Genomic DNA, 18,808 nt, shown 5'->3' with positions numbered 1-18,808 from the left:
TGTGTGTGTATGTGTAGCCGTGTTGGGCTTCGTTCTCCTGAGGTAGAGAAGCTGGACCCTGTGTCGAAGCAGGAGGCCGAACGGAAGTTGGTGGAATTGAAGCGCCGGAGGAACGAGACAGAGAGTGAGGAGTTTGAGAAGATGAAGCAGAAACAGCAGACGGCTGAGGCTGAGCTCGAGGAGCTGAAGAAGAAGAGAGAGGAGAGGAGGAAGATCCTGGAGGAAGAGGAGAAGCAGAAAAAACAGGAGCAAGCGGAAAAGAAGGCCAAGGAGGAGGTATACACTGTAGAGACATGCCGTTAAAAATTTTAAAGAGGAAAGTCACACTATCTGTTGTTACCCAGATGAGGATGGGTTCCCTTCTGAGTCGGGTTCCTCTCAAGGTTTCTTCCTCTTAAAACATCTTAGGGAGTTTTTCCTTGCCACCGTCGCCACTCAGTGGCTTGCTCAGTTGGGATAAATTCGCACCTTTAATATCTGTATACCATGTTGATATTTCTGTAAAGCTGCTTTGAGACAATGTCTATTGTAAAAAGCGCTATACAAATAAAATTGAATTGAATTGAAGTCAATGTCCTGTGGCTAAGACCTTGAGAAACCTTGCCATGGCTGATAAATATCACACTGTAGCACAATGACCATGAACTAATATCATAGTTTAATGAAATCTAAATCATACAGGATGTGTCCCAAAAGTCTGAAAACATAGGGGACTATGTTTGCCGGCATCATGTCGGTTATGCCTTTGCCAGTGGATGTTCGTCCACTTCTCGGTCGGTCTGCAACACTTCCAGTCTTTTTGAATTTGTTAATAAGTTTGGTAACAGTGTTGTGTGTGATGTGCTTGTCATGTTTCCTGTTAAAGTCCATCGCAGCCTTGCGACAGCTTCCTGATCCAGCCATGAGAATGATTTCAATACATTCTTCTTTTGTCAAAGGTGTTCTTAAAGGCTATCTGAAAAATAAATAATCTAAACTACGTAGGAAACATTTTGGAAGACATTTTGCTAAAAAGTGTTCATTTCCATTATGTATGGAGACTTTTGGGACACCCTGTAGTTTCACCTGGAAACTAATCACCAAAGTTTAGAGTTTAAAGTTCTCTCATGTTGTCTTATTTTTTTTTTTCAGCAAGAGCGGCAGAAGATGAAGGAAGAGATCGAGCGCAGGAGGGCCGAGGCAGCTGAGAAGAAACGGCAGAAGGAGGAGTCTACTGAAGACGGCAAGTTGCCGTTCAAATGTCTGTCTCCAAAAGGAGCCTCAACAAAGGTGTGTTGACATCTTCTCACAATAATAATCGTTAATTATACAAGGACTAAAACACTTGTTGATTGTGTGCTTTTTATGCAGCCTGACATGAAGCGAAGTTGATTATATTCTAATAAGGGCATGTCTGAAGCATTTTATTCCTCTTATACTACAGCAGTTTGTCAACAACTACATTTTTGTTAGTAGCTATGAACAGCTATGCCCTCAACACAGTTTTTTTTTCTTTTTTTTCTCTCAAGAACAAAACGAAACACTGGAATGTTTCTGTGAAACTGGAAATCACAAAGTCTTGTCTTGTCTTGAAAACTCTCTAATAGCTGAAAATTGACTGTTACTGTTTCTGACACTGGAGACTCCTTCCTTTAATGTTAATATCTTCCATAAAACATCCCCTTACAGAAAACGTCAGCATATCCAAGACTATACACTTTTCTTTGTTATGTTTATTATTAGACAGATTATTTCGAAAGTTGGCCTTACAAGTCTCTGTGCATTAGCTGGGTAACAGAAACAATGATGTATTAAAACAAGTGCATTCATTTAAACCTGTGATTTGAGTTACAGCTGGCACTATTGTCAGAGTTGCTGTGATAAAAACTTCATCAACACATTCTGACCAATCAGAGTCAGAATCAAGATGTACCGGTGCTTTTTAATGTAATATGGTCTTCTAAATATTCATTTACCATTTATTGGGTATAAAACTTGGTTATACATGCAGTTTCAGGACATTAGTTTTGACATTGACAAAGGACCCCATTGACAGTTTTGACACTAAAATGAATCGATCCAGTTTAATACCAAGATCAAACGTTTAGTAACTATGCAAAATGAAAAATTAAGTTCATTTTTGATTTCACCTTTGTATTTCTTATTGTACACTTTTGTACAGATCGGCGAGAAAGCTGAATTCCTGAGTAAGTCAGCCCAAAAAATGTAAGTTGCGTTATTTTAACATTATAATATGCTTTAATAGCTGAATAGACCATAGAGACAATGATATTCTATTCAACGATATCTGATATTTTGTTTTTTAAACCTTTTTTAGAACGGTAAAAGTGCCACACACTCCAATGGTGTGTAAGATAGGTAACAGGCTGGAGCAGTACACCTCGGCTGTTCAGGTGCCAGTGAAAACTTGCCAGTGAAAACACATATGGCTGACTCTTTGTAGACTCTTTGCATATAATTCTTGTATATAATTTGTTTCTTGTCCAGACCAAGGACGTGAAGTCACCTAAGTCTCCTAAGGACCTTCCTGTGGCAGAGGGAATGCGCAGCATCAAGAGCATGTGGGAGAAAGGTAATGTGCAGAGTCCTGCTGCTCCAGGACCTGCCAGTCCTGCCACCATCAACAAGGTACATGACACAGTGTGCATGAGCTGCTACTGTCCTTATAAAGCCGGATGACGGCTAATCTATCAATGTAAATAACAAGCAGCCCATCCTGTCTACACAGGAAACAGTTGGATTGAACACGGGAGTGACAGGTCGCATCAACAGCTGGAAGACCAAGACTCCAGAAACGAAGACTCCTGAAACCAAGCCACCAGAAACAAAGACCTCCGAAGCGAAGAGCGTGAAACCTGCTGAGACGAAGGCGATTGAGACGAAGACACCAGAAATGAAGAGCACAAAAGTGGCAGAGATGAAGAAGACCGAGTCAAAGACGCCCGAACCGAAGAGCTTGAAACCCACTGAGACAAAGTCGACTGAGAAAAAGCCTCTGGATATAAAGACCCCTGAAACAAAGCCCACTGACAAAAAGACCCCAGAGATGAAGACTCCAGCACTAGGAAAACCTGCAGGAGGCAAACCTGTGAGTAGTTTCTTATTATTATTATATTTTAAATCTATTAAGCTGAACTGTTCAGTCTTCGGGCATCACAGTTCAATTCAGTTTTATTTGTATAGCACTTTTAACAATGTGTCTCAAAGCAGCTTTACAGGAACATATAAACACAGGATACAGATTTTAAGTGTGTGAATTTATCCCTATTGAGCAAGCCGGTGGCGACGGTGAAAAACTTCCTAAGATGATTTGAGGAAGAAACCTTGAGAGGAACCAGACTCAGAATGGAACCCGTCCTCATCTGGGTAACAACGGATAGTGTGAAAGTAAAAGAAAGTTCATTATGGCTTTTATATGAAGTCTGTTTTGTTGAACTAGTCCACTGTGCAAAACTGCATGTGGTAATTGCAGTCCTAAGGCCATAGCAGCAACCGTAGTCCCAGCATCCACAGCGAGAATGTAGAATTGAGGTCCCAAACCATTTCCATGGTATACGGTACCATCAGTCTGCGTTGAGTGTTGCAAGTTCTCCTTGTGTTTGTGTGGGTTTCCTCTGGGGTCTCTGGTTTCCTCCAGGGTCTCTGTCCAAAAGGCAAGATGGATTGGCTATGCTACAGTAAATTGTGTCATCGAGTGTGTGTGAATGTGTGTGCATGGTGCCCTGTGATGAACAAAAATACATTTTTGTTATATCAAGACTAAATAGGAGTAAAGACTCCTCAATCAATGAACACGTATCATGGTTATGTATCACCACCTGGTGGACATGATGAATGCCTAAATCCTCTGAGAAAAGGTAGCAATTATAAGATTTTAAACTTCATCGTTTTAATATGAGCATTTATTTTTCTTCTCTTCATACCTGAGAAGAGTCCGGGCCCATAGTGCACTAAAATGAGGATAGATGATAATGTGTGTGGAAGTCAGTCTCAGGTCAGGCAGTTGGAGCGTTTCCCCCTCCGTGGCCCTGTGGCAGGGATCCAACCTTTCTCCTAGGAGTGTCTCCCTCTCCAGCTATAAGTCACACTTGGGTCCTATTTATTTTAAGCTGCTCTTACCAGATTCGGGATCAGATCTGAAGAGGCACTTAACGCTGTAACAAATATGAGAAGCTGGGAAATGAATGGGACTCTTATAGAGTGGAGTAACTGGAACCTGTAGCACAACAGCATTGATCATAATGACACACAGTCTGGACACACACACTGTACGTCCACAGCAGGACAGTCTCGTCGGAGATTCAGTCTCTGACATGATACATGAGCTCTAAATGAAATATAAAACCAGGGAGAAATTCCTTTTAAATAACCCTGTTATTAATCAGCTTGTCTCTAGACTTATACATTTATGAAATTAATGGCCTCTTGGAACTCTCTCAGGACTAGCTAAGGCTAATCTGCTGTTTTTTTGAACCATATAGCTTTTCACCATAAGGACAATATGGCTTATAAACGTATATTGTCCTCTTGACGTGAATCCATACACACGGTTTAACTATCGGGCTACATAATGCAGCAGGACCCTCTAATGGTTTATGCATGTATTACACTGGAACTCTCAGTCCTGAGAAGGTTAAGCTGCTGTCATGTGAGAAGGAAAAAACAAAACAACGTATGACATGTCGGTAACACTTTACCATAAGGTCCACAGATAATCAGTATATTTATACTTTCATAATGATGAATTAATACATGCACTAATCCTTAAACATCAGGAAATAACGACGCATAGACATTAACACCCAAGTGAGTTATATTCACATCATTAACATCTTGTTATCTCATTCTGTTCATTAATATCATGATTTACAGTATTAATAAAAATCATTTACATTATTAAAAGTCTTTTTTTTTTAAACATAACAATCTAGGTTAACTCAAATTATAAGCTAATGCACGTTTAAAATGCACGATTGAATATTTGTTCTCCAGCACACCCGATTGTAAACTAAAACCTAACACAGGATATATTAGAAATATAAATAATACAGGGCTCTAACGTCACAGCTCTAGCAAATTTTGGCCTTAGTAATTGTTTTTATTAGCATATGCTACAGTTCTTATGTGTGACTGAATGGATCGACATCCTGTAAGATCATCATAACCATTTATATACACTGATAAAGCGCTGGTGTCACTGGGATCATGTGATCTCAAAGCAACTTTGCATTGTGAAATGTGAGGGTTTTTTTTACTTAAATAGACTGGCGTTTTCGTTAACTCACAGTCGTGTACAAAAACTGTACGGTGTATTATAATTGCGTAAGTCATGGTATTAATTCGCAGAATTAATGAACAAGAAGTTAATACTTAACTATTATGATTATTAATAGCTAGTCATATAAGAGTCAAAGGCTGCTAATGTACTGTATTCTTTATTATTTTCTGATTCAGTAAGAACGACTGCATGTATTTATTCATCATTACAAAAGCTTTACATATTATAAGTATTAATATATGTTTCTTTGTGGACCTTAGAGTAAAGTGTCACTGCTTGAAACCTGATGGTGATACAATAATTTATTGTGTGTCCTGTAGGAACCAAAGCCGACTGATGTGTCTAAAACACGCGGCCTGTGGGAAACCAAGGGCTCCACCCCCTCCAAGGTAAGCACAGCTGTGCACGTGTGTTCATCCTACTGCATGCTGCACATCATATACAAAAATGGAGAACCCATTTTTGGTTTCTGTCTGCTTTTTTTAATGCTGATCCCATTTGATGCACTTAGCAAAATCACTGATACAAATCCTGGAGGAAAGGTTAATGACGTAAGTATGTACTGCAGGAGTGTGGAAAACAACACTGCATCATTTCACATATATTATATCAGTTTACATTTACAGTTACATTTATTCATTTAGCAGACGCTTTTATCCAAAGCGACTTACAAATGAGGAAATATGAGCAAAGTGATATATCAAGCGGAGGACAATACAAGTAGTGCTACCATACAAGATCTTTTAATTGAGTTCTAGAGAAGCAAAGTGAGCAGAGTAGAGGTGTAAGAGCCAGGGTAAGTTTATATGAAGTTTAATGTTTATTAGAACACAGAATTTACACGATTGTTGCAACGATAGAAACATTTAACATTAAACATGTACAGTATACAGAGGATATGCTTCTATATTTTAATTAATACTAAATAATGATAATTCCACAGTATTGTGGCTTAGTGCTGTGCTGTGGCTTCCTGCCTCTTTTCTCATCATAAAACAGCCCACATAGTGTATATATGTTTTACAGTTTTATTTGGATCTTCCTAGTCACCAAAGATTGATAAATTATCATAAAACCATCACCGTTTTATTGAAGACATCAGGCTACAGAGAAATACACACAGATACAGATATATAAACAAACACATGCACTATTTCACACAAGCATGTCTGCTCAGTGTGTAACGTGCTTTGTGGAGCACTGCCACAATGCTTGCTGTTATGTTGAAAATATTGAGCATTAATATATTGTAATGCAGTGCAGTGATGCTTCAATGCTGTGATGATGAGCATTTTGTTACACTCTCACTTATTGTATATTACTTATTGACACTTTTTTGTGTTGTATTAATTCAAGGGGTTTGGACTTAAGACAACACCGTTTACTAATGGTAAGTGTAAATAATTTTTTTAATAATATATGCATACTGTATATAGTACTAGACACTATACTTCCTGTCTACTGTTATTACCCAGCAAACAGGGGACATTCCCCAGACGTCGCGAGCGTCCACTTAACGTTCGCTGGCGGACGTTCCGAGGACGTAAGAGTCATAACGTAAAGCATAACATTACCGAATGTGTTCATTTCAGCGAAAGTCTCCTAAGCTTCCCGATTGGCCGCTGGACGTCCTGTGAACGTCCCCTTCAACGTCCGTAGGACGTCAAGAGGATCCTACACATGGACGTTCGGGGGACATTCGTAGAGGCCATTTAGGGGACGCCGTGGGGACCTTTTTTTGTCGGCTGGGTACTTACATTTAGCTGTTGGACGTTAAGTTACCATGTTGTATTTTAGTTTTTCACTGAGGTGGTACCATTAGTATATATTTTTCATGTCGAAGCATTAATATAGTGTAACTTGAAAAACTATTTAAGGTACATAATTGGACTTTAAGGACCACTGATATATCTTTGCTTTAGCTTTACTTTAAATTAAATGTATACCACATGCAACTTCCTAGATAAAAAATAATGAAAATAGTACTAATATTTCTTTCTAAAATGTATTTAATGTAGTTTAATAATACAGTTAATAACAGTTAGTAAATTAATAAGACAGACAGAAATGCAGCTTGTTAATGAAGAACCACAAACTCCTCTGTCCTGAAGAAAACCTTCTGTAACTCTGATCTTTACAAAGTGTGGACGGTGTTGACTTCTTCCAACAAAAAATATTTAGAAAAGGTCTCCTTACAGACGCATTCGTCATCATCGTATCCATGATGAAATGTTTTCTTTGTTAAAAAACAGCATGCTTTTTAAACTGGCTATTATCAGGCTTGAATTATGAGCTGTTACTATAGAAACTATAATGAATCAGAATGAGTGCATTAATATAAACCTGATTGAATGATTTGAATTACAGTCGGCACTACTGCCAGAAAATGAATGAAAATCTTCCGATCAATCAGAATTTAGGCAGAATTTAACTATTATGCCTAATAATTTCATTGAATACCTTTTTATAGCATTCAATTCTTACTTTTAAGAATTCACTTTTACCCTTTTCTTAAAAATTATTTAGTTTGGTAAAGGGGTACTTTACTTAAAAGATCATTGAAAGGAGGTTCTGAAACTGGATTAATTCGGGGTGTAATGATCGATACGCTGATTTGGACCGGTGCATCAATTTATATGAATCGAGGCAATAATTATGAATTCATTTTTGTTGATTGTAATCGATTGTAAATTTATTGTTGAAAAAAGACAGACAACTGGTGTGTAAAGAGTCCCTCATATTTTAAGCTGATGTGCAAATAGGCTAAGAGATTTGGGTCAGGTTTACAGAAAAGAGGTCATGCTGGCTTAGCACGTTTGCCTCACACCTCCGAGGTCGGGGGTTCGAATCCCGCCTCCACCCTGCGTGCGTAGAGTTTGCATGTTCTCCCCGTGCTTCGGGGGTTTCCTGCAGGTACTCCGGTTTCCTCCCCCAGTCCAAAGACACGAGTCGTAGACTGATTGGCATTTCCAAGTTGTCTATAGTGTGTGATTATGCCCTGCAATGAGCGATGGATGGATTTTCATCTCCCTCCATTCTGAAAATAATGCAACAAAACTGATTCATTGACAGTTATCATACTATGACCCATTTTGAAGGATTTGGTCAAAGAAACACAAAGATGCTCCAGAGCAAGACAGCAACAAAGTCTCTGGAGCATCTTTGACAGACAGACAGCACACACTCCAGTCTATGTAAATCTTGGTGTCCTGCTCTGAATGCCACACAGCACTATATTTACAGACATGGCCTTGCCTCCTGGTCTGTATGGAACATAGCAGACCAGTGGCAGGTCGAGCACGTCGGTGCTACACAGAGCAGCGCAAGACTGCTGCAGCGAGTGACGTATCACATTCCCCGCTGCAGCTGTCCTAATGCTGCATAATAGCCATGTGTGTTACCACTGTGATTGGATGAGATATACAGTATACTGCTCACTGGAATTAATATCACCCACTATAAATACCCGAGGTCGGTGTGCTACCTCTGTAGGCAGCCGTTGTTGTTGATCAAATTTTCAGGTTCTCCGTCACCAGAGGTAGGTGAGATATTTCTAAAGAGTGCTCTGTCCATCACACTGGCATTGACCTGTGTGACCTTTGACCTCATGGTGCACGAATCATCTGCGTGTCCTGAAACAGTATCAAGGTGGCTGGGTTACTTGATCTGCATGTAATTGCAGGCATGCTTAATAAAGCATGTAACATTTTCCTCTTTGTTTGTTCTGCAGGTACAAGGAAGTAAACACCAAAGCAAACAATGAGCTTTTGAAACAAGACAAGATCGCTGCATACTGCATACTTTTTATACTTTAATATCCTCCAGTTGTGTATAAAATAAAAATTATAATGCTTGGAATAATTTCAAAAAAATAATGTCATAACAACCGCATAAGCACGTGTACGCCTTTATCTGAGATCCTGTTTACACCTGGTCATTTAATGTATCTAGGTTTTAATCTGTTCAGAATTTAACCACATGCATTTACACTTGACAGTGACAGAAATCTGAGAAAGCTGCATTGTGAGCAAGATGGAAATCAGCGTATAGCATTTGACCACCAGGTTCTTGCATTGTTCCTCACTTCCAGGAAAAATGGTTTCCGCAATTAAAAATCCCAACCGCATTACATTCTTCGAAAATGGTTCCTAAAAGGTTATTTCATTTCCGCTTGTATATGTAAAATTTCCCATCCATTTATTATTCTGATCAAATCCAATAAGTGATGAGGTGATAACTGGGTCTACATGCATGGTTCTGTGTTTTACTGTATTGTGTGCTTTATAGAGTGAATTTGTTACCAAAAATGTAGGGATGCTTGCTGTATTTTCACACAAGTGTCAGTGGTAATCACTAATCTTTCAAGCAATCCAACATTTGTTTCAGAGCATCATGCTAAATGTACCTGTGTAATGAAGAGAATGATGTCCAGTTTTGTCTTTTGTCCAGAGTTTGTTTGTTTTTTCAGATCACTGCATTGCAGAGCACTGCTAAAATATCAGCTTTTAGGCCCAATGTAGCATTCACAGTATTCACAGTATTCACAGTATTGAATATGATGCTGCCATACTAGCCACTTTAAAGGTTGAACGATTCTTTTTTTTTTCTTTCACAGAATAGTTTGTTATCAGGTTGCTGGTCTCGCTGTGATTTATAGAGTATGCAAATCATCATGCTTTATTAACACATGTCACATTTAAACCAGCCTCTGAGTATCAAAATGCAAATCAGCTATACAAGCACTGCGAATTCCGATCTTGGATGATCTGTGCCTTATTAAATCAGATTCCTAATTTAGAAAAGAATGTCCTTGAGTGTCCTGGCTGTATCATGTACCAAAGTGCAACAAATAAATTCGATTATTAAGATTCTCATTACAAGCTGTCTTCTGTCTTCATTTGATTTATGTCATATCGCTTGTCCTTTCAGCCATTTTACATTCGAGATCTGAACTTCAGGACTACAATAGAGGAGACATACGAATCCTAACCATTCTCACAGATAGGATTTCAAACGAGAGGCAGGAGGGGAAAAAAGGTCAGACAAGCAGAATGTGAGGTTTTAGAATTTCTTTGATTCGTGTTTGGAAGTCCTGTGCGGTCTAACAATAGACCAAGGCCTTCAGCACACACCAATGTGGAAAGGCGTTCTGATCACATGGTGTACAGTGTGTTAACTTTGACGGCAGGGCCCACCTGTCTCGACGACACACTCCAAATCAGAGCCGCTTCTCCCCTGGAAGCTCAGTAAGATTAATTCTACTTCACATCACTAACTTTTTATTGTACAACATGATGTTTTTATACTGATAGACGACTGAATTTCTGTTAGCTAAATTCTAAACTCATTTGGGTTGGAATTTCTTCACTAGATTTTTTTGTATGTGTTTTTGCGATTTTTAATTAAATGTGCTAGACATACATATTTTGAAATTGTGAAAAGCTTTTGATTGATGCAAGGTTATTTAGGTGAATTTGAGTGTGTATTGTGTATTTTGTTCTCATGTATTTAAGGTAGTAATTGCAAACAGACATGGCTGACACTGATGAGGTTGTGGAGGAGGAGGTCCAGTGAGTAGCTCATTCTTTAACACTTTCATGCAACAATTATTTAAAAACGAATCCAGGTTCTATAGATGTTTTTTTTTTTTTTTAATTATTATTACTTACTTACTGTTTCCTAAATATCACATATTAAAAATAATCTTTTAATATTATTGTCCATATATGGGAAAACCATGAGCAATAATAATAATAATAATAATAATAAGAATAATAATAATAATAATAATAAAAAAAAATAAAAAAACATTATACCCCAAAAAAATTTAATCTCTGGACAAAAATTTCTGGACAAAATATAGCAATATTCTTGTCATTCATGACTTGCAGGACTGTTGCATGATACAAATTTCAGAGGTAGAAACCTTTCATAGTAAAACAAACAAACAAACGAAAAAACAAATCACAGCAAAAAAATATCTAGTTAAAAAAATAATTTTAATTAAGTTTGGTTTAGTTTAATTCATATTTATTTTGTGTCGAAAGTTCGTAAAGTTACACAAGAAACATACTGCATTGAGAATTTGCAAGTAGTCTAGAGAGCCACAGAAATGACAGTAATTTATATTTAATTACAGTCTCAGTGATTTGAAGGGGATTTACAGTTTATATTTTCCTTTTTAAAAAAAAAAAAAAGCCTTAAATTGACTCTCCATAAGTGCGGATATTCTCTTAAACAAATGTGAACAGTATGTAAATATTGACTAATAGATATACAGTACATCATTTCCTGAGTAATAACAGGACCACTGTTTCTATTTGTTTTTGCTTTTTTTTTCTCAAACAGGGAGGAAGGTATGGTTCCATTTAACATATTTGGCTTATAGTCAATAACAATAAATGGTGTACATGTGAGAAATGTGCCTTTGCATCTTTATTCTTCAATAAACCTGACGTCCAATCCTCCAAACTACCCTCTGAGCACACCCTCCAAACTGGCATGTAGAACCCTGGCATGAACTCAAACTACTTATATAATATTTCTCATGGGCTTGTTTGTTTTTGGTTTGTTTTTGTTTTGTTTTAGTGGACGACTCAAAATCCAAACCTAAGTGAGTTCCTCTTTAGACTTTAACGGCATACAAGGTGAAGTGTCTGAACACATTCATTTATGTGAGCTCTGATTTTACAGGTTTATGCAGAATATTCAAGCACCAAAAATTCCTGAGGGGGATAAAGTAGATTTTGATGTAAGTTTCGACATTTAGGACATCCTATTTTAGAAATAGAAAAACCAGTCTAATAAGAACCAAACTCTGTGTGTGTGTGTGTGTGTTTTAGGACATCCATCGTAAACGTCAGGAGAAGGACCTGGCTGAGTTGCAGGCCCTGATCGAGGCTCACTTTGTCCAGAGGAAGAAAGAGGAGGAGGAGCTTATCGCTTTGGTTAACAGGATTGTGAGTGTTTCAGGTTTATAACAGTTTGGGGGTTAAATGAAAAACTGAACAACTTGCATATTAGTGTTTATAACTGACATAACCTTCAATAGCATCCAAGATTTATTTTTGCACTTTGGTCAACAGTTTCCTACATTACCCACAATGCTGCTCGACTGCACGCTGCGAGTGGCGCAGTGGGATTTAGCTCTTGCTCCACCTCTACCTGAAGAGAGTGATGCAGCAGTGCTTTAGTGCTTTAGTCTATCCAGATCTCTCGCCTCCTCATCTGTACACTCTGCTCAAACAGATCAGGTTCCAGAGCTACAACTTTCTTGCTAATACTACCATCCATGGCATTGCACTCATTGTCTCATAGATTAGTCTCTAGCCAAGTCAAGTCTCTACTGTAACTCAGCACAGCTGAAATTTGTGTTGCTGGAACTTTGAATCCAGTGTTTGCACCTACTACTACGCTACCACGCAATATGACATTGAGTGTGGCTGTAAAACTGTGAGTGGAAAAAAAAGATCTTGTTTTGTTGTTGTTGTTTGAATCACTGAAATTCTTTCCTGCTATTAAACACCACTCTAACTGCACTAGCAATGCCCCCCTGGCAGACAACCACTAACTTCTCATGGGAATATTGAAAATACAGCACCAATTTCCATCCATTTTCATTACCGTTTATCCTACACAGGGTTGTGGGGAGCCTGGAGCCCATGCCAGGGAACTCGGGGCAAAAGGCAAGGGACACCCTGGATGGGGTGGCAACCCATCATAGGGCACAATCACTCAGACACACACACACTAAGCCATCATGCCCCTCAGCACCAAATAACAAATCTCTAGACAAATCATAAATATTTAAATCTAAACAAATGTAATACGTTTCAATGCGGACTTTTCCTTTAAGGTGCATGTTATGTAGCACCGGATATGCAACCAGGGATCTTCCAGTATACAATTAAATGCTTCTCTACCTAACCGACAGTCTTATCAGAGTGTTTAATACTGTAAGCACTCAATAGGTTCTAAGAAGGTTAAGCTATAACGTTCCAAAAATAACATTCCTGCAATGGTGTAAATCATCTGCTGTAATGATGATCTGCTTCACAATCTTAATAGAAGTAAAGAGCTAGCATTATGGAAGCATTAGTGTTAATCTCTGTGATGGACTATCGTTTCATCGAGTGCATTTTCCTGCCTCCCGTCCTGTGTTCCCAGGATTGACTTCGTATCCCACCATGATCCTGACCAGGATAAAGCACTTACTGCGATAAATACGCGGTGTTAACGTTCCTACTGTACAACTGAAATGTTGCTGCAACACCAGAGGAACATTTATGGAATGTGTTACAGAAAAATGCTTTCAGAACAGCAAGGGGACATAATAGATGAACGTTCATTTCTAGAACCATAACACTGTGAAAACATTCTGCTAACAGATGTTTAATTGGGTCCTCATCATTCATATTGGATGCACTCCTAAATTGGTTACTCCACTTGTAGTATGTATGTGTGTGTGTGTGTGTGTATGTGTGTGTGCTCACAAGGAATGGAATATATGAGAATTTTGACCTTGTGGGGACATTTGGCTGGTGCACATGAGGAAAAGGGCTTTTATTTCTTTACAAAAACTGAGTAAATTAAAGTAAACATGGTCTTGTTTTGTTACTAAGGTTTAAAGTTAGGGTTAGGTGTAGCATATCATTAATTAGCAGCATTAATCATTGTGACAATGGAAGGTCCTCACAAGGACAGTAAGACGTGTGTGTGTGTGTGTGTTCAGGAGAACCGGCGTGCAGAGAGGGCCGAGCAGCACAGGATCCGAGCGGAGAGGGAAAAGGAGCGACAGGCCAGACTCGCTGTGAGTTACTCCTGAGCCCTTTCATATCATAAAAAATATCATAGTCCAGTGTATCAAATAAATTTGGTGAACAGCACCTGAAGATAAATTTGTTTGCAGGAAGAGAAGGAAAGAAAGGAGCAGGAGGAACAGAGGAAGAAGCAAGATGAAGATGCTAAGAAAAAGAAGGCTCTAAGCAACAAGACTCATCAATATGGAGGCATTCAGCAGAGAGTGAGTAGACTTTAATTCCACTTGTTTGGGAAAATCATTAAAGGAATAATCCAGCTTTTTTTATTATTATCAATCACTGCATCTACTGTATAACTTACTGATGATCATCACATACAATATTTTCAATACATTTTGATGTAGTGAGAAAAGAACAAGAAACCTGTTTCCTCAAGATTCACTTGGAATGGAAGTCTAAGGGCAGTTGTTAAAATCCATCAGTTAAAGTTTACAATACATGACTGTGTAACGTGAATTCAAGTCTACAGTTACACTAACAAAAAACAGAAACACTAATAGAGTTTGGAAGTGCTGCCTTAAAATGTCTGATGGGCAGGAGCAAAAAAAAAAATTTTTTTAAACAGCAAGTAAGAGCACCTACAGGGCACTCCATCTCATTTTCTCACATATAGGGCACTCATTTTCTCCTCTGGAAGGGCCCCCTGTAAGACTCTATCATGTTTCCTTGCATGCAGGGTAACCCTTTAGAGCACTGCATCATATGTTCTCCACAAGAAGAGCAGCCTAGAGGGCACTTAATCGTGTGTTCTTGCACATTGCAGAACCATAGAGGGCACGTGATCACATTTCTTCCACTCTAAGAGCAACCTAGAGGGCACTTATGTGGTGTTTTTTGTTTGTTTGTTTGTTTGTTTTTACTATGGGGGCATCTTCAATGACCGCTGACGTTTCCTTGCATCTAGGGGAATCCTATAGGGCACTGTATCATGTATTCTACATTGGAAAAGCACCTTAGAGGGCACTTTGTCTCATTTTCTTGCACATTACAGCACCACAGAGTGCACCTGATCATATTTTCTCTACTGTAAGGGCAGCCTAGAGGGTTATGTGGTGTTTTTTTTTTTTTTACTATGAGGGCATCCTTTCATTGCATGTAGGGGAATCCTATAGGGCACTACATCATGTATTCTCCACTGAAAGGGCACCCTAGAAGGCAATTCATTGTCTTTCTTTGCACATAGGGGCATTCTAGAGGGGTTTCATCACATTTTCTCGCACATTACGGCACCATAGAGGGCACTAGATCTCATTTTCTCACATATAGGGCACTCATTTTCTCCACTAAAAGGGCACCCTTTAGGGCACCTTATCATGTTTCTTTGCATGTAGGTTAACCCTTTAGAGCACTGCATCATGGATTCTCCACTAGAAGGGCAGCCTAGAAGGAACTTCATCGTGTTTTGTTGCACATAGGGGCATTTTAGAAGGGGTTTCATTACGTTTTCTCGCACATTACGGCACCCTAGAGAGCACTTGATCACATTTTCTGCACTGTAAGGGCAGACTAGAGGGCACTTTTGCTGTGTGTTTTTTTTTTAAACCATGGAGGCCTCTTCAGCAGTTACTGAAGGTGAACAAATCAGTGAATGGAGAATTCATGATTGTTCAGCATAAACATTTACTGACTGCTTAAACAGCTGCCCTAAGACTTTTTAGAGTTTTAAGTAAACTTTAAGTCTTTTCTCTGAAAAAGTGAAAGATTGAAATTCTTGTCTGTGGTAATCACATGTACATTACAGCTGCAGGAAATATTGTTCCTTTAATATTTACCTGTCCTAGAGTAAAAGTGCCACAGAGCCACCGTTTTCCTCCTTTCATTTGTCACCCATCTGTGTATATAAGATGTATAGTGTATTACAACACATACATAATGATGTCTAATAACGATTTTTAGGCCGACGGTCGCAAAGGAGGCAAGAAGCAGACAGAGAGGGAGAAGAAGAAGAAGGTTTTGGCCGAGAGACGGAAGCCTCTAAATGTTGATCATCTCAGTGAGGACAAGCTCAAGTATGATGTCTATAAATCCAAATTGACAGCTAAAGATTTTTTTTAAGCAGTTCAGCTCAGATACAGTGCAAGACATAAAGACAGTAGTAGGTGTGAAATAAAAAAAAATGTTTATTCCCATATGTGGAAGAAGAACCGTTCAGTTTGGTGCTATAATATGAGGCTCCCATCATCATCATGGAAATGCAGTTAAACCCAGATTTCGTTAAATCTCTTTCTGTCTTAAGAGCTTAATTTAGCTCGCAACATCTGGATTCCCAAAATGCACTGCAGTATGTGTCATAATACATATTGCAGTTTTGTACAGAAAAGTATATGTAGTGTTACATTTACAGATACAGGACTTTTGTTCTTCCCAAAGCATTACGCACTCGTTAGCTGTGATACTGACAGGAACAAAAGCTTGTACCCGCATCCTATTGTCAACTTTTCCGGAAATAACTCGACAGAACTTCACCATCATGTTCTCGGTGTGTGTACAGGGATAAAGCCAGTGAGCTGTGGCAGTGGTTGATGGAGCTGGAGGCTGAGAAGTATGACCTGGCTGAGAAACTGAAACGTCAGAAGTACGATGTAAGAGAAAACACAATAAATGCGTTTACATGCACATTGAATTCCGTTTAAGGTCCATATTCCGAATACGATGTTTATGTGTGTACAGGCAGCGGAATATTCCTGTATACATGGCTGTTGTAAATTGTAAGCCTAAATACCTAGTCTACAGCTAAGCATCTGTTAGCACCCACAATCCCTTGCGAACTGAGTATGCGCAAATATCTCCTTTCAGTGGATTTTCTGAATAAGATGTGATTACATGCAGCAAATTGCCGATTCAAACGGGCATATTCCAGCGGAATCAGAATTTGGGGGATCGGAATATTGTCTTAATCTGAATTGGGCGGTGTTTACATGACTCACTGATACAAAACGAGCTCTTGGTTCAATCTGGTTAAATCATGTGGCATTGAGAGGAGCTTGGACTTGTCCTTTTTGTCTGCTTACTGTTTTTTGACTTGTCCTTTTTGTCTGCTTACTGTTTTTTTTGTCTCGTAGATCACTCAACTCCTTGTTCGGGTCCAGGACAGTCAGAGGTAAGCGTCTGGCAGGAGATTTTAAATCCCCTTTGGACTGGGGAACAGAATGAATCAACTTTATCTTAAGTAACGATTAAAACACAAGAAAAATAATAAACAACAGTGTGGTGATTACCGTCATCATCCTGAAGTTGGTTATTTTCTAATAACAGCATGTCCTGGTGTGTTTTATTCCTCTTCAAGCATAGCAACTTACTAACACTTTTGCTAATTTATTAACGATTGACGCATTGTACTTTATATCTATTTACGTTATGGAATGCTTATAAAACAATCTAGATCATGTTCTCACACGTTATATAAAACGGTCGCTCCCTCACCAGCCTTTCTTTTTTTTTTTCCTCTCTTGTGAAACTTACAGTAATAACACAAAAAAACACAGCTTGTCATGTTACAGAGAAACCGCAAAGCCCTCCATCTTGCAGACTTATTCATGTTGGAAAATGTTTAGAGGAACAGCTGACACTACAGATTTCATCCAAAAACGTTAAAGAAGAGAACCATAAAGTCCAGGGGGTGGAGCTGTGTCTAATTTAGCTCCTCCTATAAGTTTAACCCCAACCCTTACAGCACTGTGCAGCACGAAGCAACACATTTAAGACACTGAAACACAACGAGTTGTCTCCACTCCCAGGTAGGAGGAGCTAGACCAGGTCCAACTCCACCCCATGGACTTTTTGTTCTGCAGTGAGGGGTACTTTAAACAAACGTCTCCTTATAGAAAGCTTTTAAATCTGCTTATGTGGAACATCCTCCACCCAGTACAAGTTAGTGTTACTATAGAAATGATAATGTATTAAAATGATTGCGTTAATAGAAACTTTGAATTGATTTCAATTACAGCCAGAACTACTCTCAGAGCTGCTGTAATAGAAAATTAATCAACACCTTCTGACCAAATATAATCACATCTTAAGATATGTTTTCTATCAGCACATTGATACTAATTGAAAAAAAAAAAATCTAAAGCACTACGCTGACCAGTACTAATCCTAAACTTTCCTACATATGGAATGAAGCAACACGTAACAGGGAGCCGATAGTACATACCATACACCACCTGTCTTCTCTGTGCACTCCTACTTTCCCTACATCAGCTTAGTGTCCTCTCTCTGTGTCTCTCCGCAGTGCAAAAGGACGAGGCAAGGGCGGCAGGAGGAGGTAGAAACGCTGACAGTTTGAAGACGGGAAAGTCTTGTGCGCTGTACTGCTTCGTGGGTTTGTTAACGTCATTAAACATTATTTAACTGAATGTAGAATAACAAACCCTGTAACTGGACATTTTTACTTGGCATTACAAATAAAGCACGGCTTGTTTGACCTTGGCTCGTCAGAACACTAGAGGTTTGTATCGTGACAAAAACGGGGAGGGGGGCATCTCTGTACAAAGCAGAACATAATGACCCTCAGATACACAATGCAGCACTTCATTTAAAAAACGAATAGAAGTCACATAAATCCATTAAATGAAATCTATTGTTTAAAAAAAAAAAAAAAAAAAAGCAGCAAAACCCTGCTTCACTTCTCTCAGGATTATACAGATTAGTGATTAATTAACAGGGGAAAAAATGCTGGCTCTGTTATGCTGTCGGACGAGTTTAACGTGTC

General features: G+C 38.8%; 2 protein-coding genes across 5 annotated transcripts in view; both read left to right on the top strand.

The window, feature by feature from the left end:
- The window catches only part of cald1b (caldesmon 1b), a 37,488-nt gene extending 26,455 nt beyond the window's left edge, over nucleotides 1-11,033 (top strand). Inside the window, exons 8-17 of one of the 4 annotated variants that reach the window (XM_053631192.1) lie at nucleotides 18-276; nucleotides 1,132-1,269; nucleotides 2,162-2,205; nucleotides 2,318-2,393; nucleotides 2,488-2,628; nucleotides 2,729-3,088; nucleotides 5,599-5,667; nucleotides 6,635-6,668; nucleotides 9,009-10,524; nucleotides 10,792-11,033. In XM_053631192.1, coding sequence (XP_053487167.1) covers nucleotides 18-276; nucleotides 1,132-1,269; nucleotides 2,162-2,205; nucleotides 2,318-2,393; nucleotides 2,488-2,628; nucleotides 2,729-3,088; nucleotides 5,599-5,667; nucleotides 6,635-6,668; nucleotides 9,009-9,022 — 1,135 coding nt within the window. In that variant the 3' untranslated portion in view covers nucleotides 9,023-10,524; nucleotides 10,792-11,033. Of the gene's footprint in view, nucleotides 1-17; nucleotides 277-1,131; nucleotides 1,270-2,161; nucleotides 2,206-2,317; nucleotides 2,394-2,487; nucleotides 2,629-2,728; nucleotides 3,089-5,598; nucleotides 5,668-5,789; nucleotides 5,830-6,634; nucleotides 6,669-6,870; nucleotides 6,900-9,008; nucleotides 10,525-10,791 lie in introns of those variants that run through there. The other 3 variants (XM_053631189.1, XM_053631190.1, XM_053631191.1) reach the window with 3 other exon arrangements.
- Nucleotides 10,796-18,417, top strand: tnnt2d (troponin T2d, cardiac). The gene is made up of 11 exons (XM_053631197.1): nucleotides 10,796-10,848; nucleotides 11,627-11,634; nucleotides 11,867-11,891; nucleotides 11,972-12,029; nucleotides 12,121-12,237; nucleotides 14,010-14,087; nucleotides 14,187-14,300; nucleotides 15,994-16,106; nucleotides 16,589-16,679; nucleotides 17,160-17,197; nucleotides 18,329-18,417. Exons 1-11 carry the CDS (start codon nucleotides 10,811-10,813, stop codon nucleotides 18,363-18,365), a joined length of 717 nt encoding a protein of 238 aa, XP_053487172.1. The 5' UTR covers nucleotides 10,796-10,810; the 3' UTR covers nucleotides 18,366-18,417.
- The last annotated feature ends 391 nt before the right edge of the window (nucleotides 18,418-18,808 follow it).

This window comes from Ictalurus furcatus, chromosome 8 (assembly GCF_023375685.1).
Source record: "Ictalurus furcatus strain D&B chromosome 8, Billie_1.0, whole genome shotgun sequence".
NCBI classification, from domain to species: Eukaryota; Metazoa; Chordata; class Actinopteri; order Siluriformes; family Ictaluridae; genus Ictalurus; species Ictalurus furcatus.
The sequence above is the reverse complement of the archived record's forward strand: the minus strand, read 5'-3'. Positions and strand labels throughout refer to the sequence as shown.

Bases quoted from the DNA above. Each gene is read 5' to 3' on its own strand.
- tnnt2d (XM_053631197.1), top strand. From the start codon at position 10,811: ATGGCTGACACTGATGAGGTTGTGGAGGAGGAGGTCCA. The intron at 11,892-11,971 runs GTGAGTTCCTCT...CTGATTTTACAG, and splicing joins GACTCAAAATCCAAACCTAA to GTTTATGCAGAATATTCAAG. The intron at 14,088-14,186 runs GTGAGTTACTCC...ATTTGTTTGCAG, and splicing joins AGCGACAGGCCAGACTCGCT to GAAGAGAAGGAAAGAAAGGA.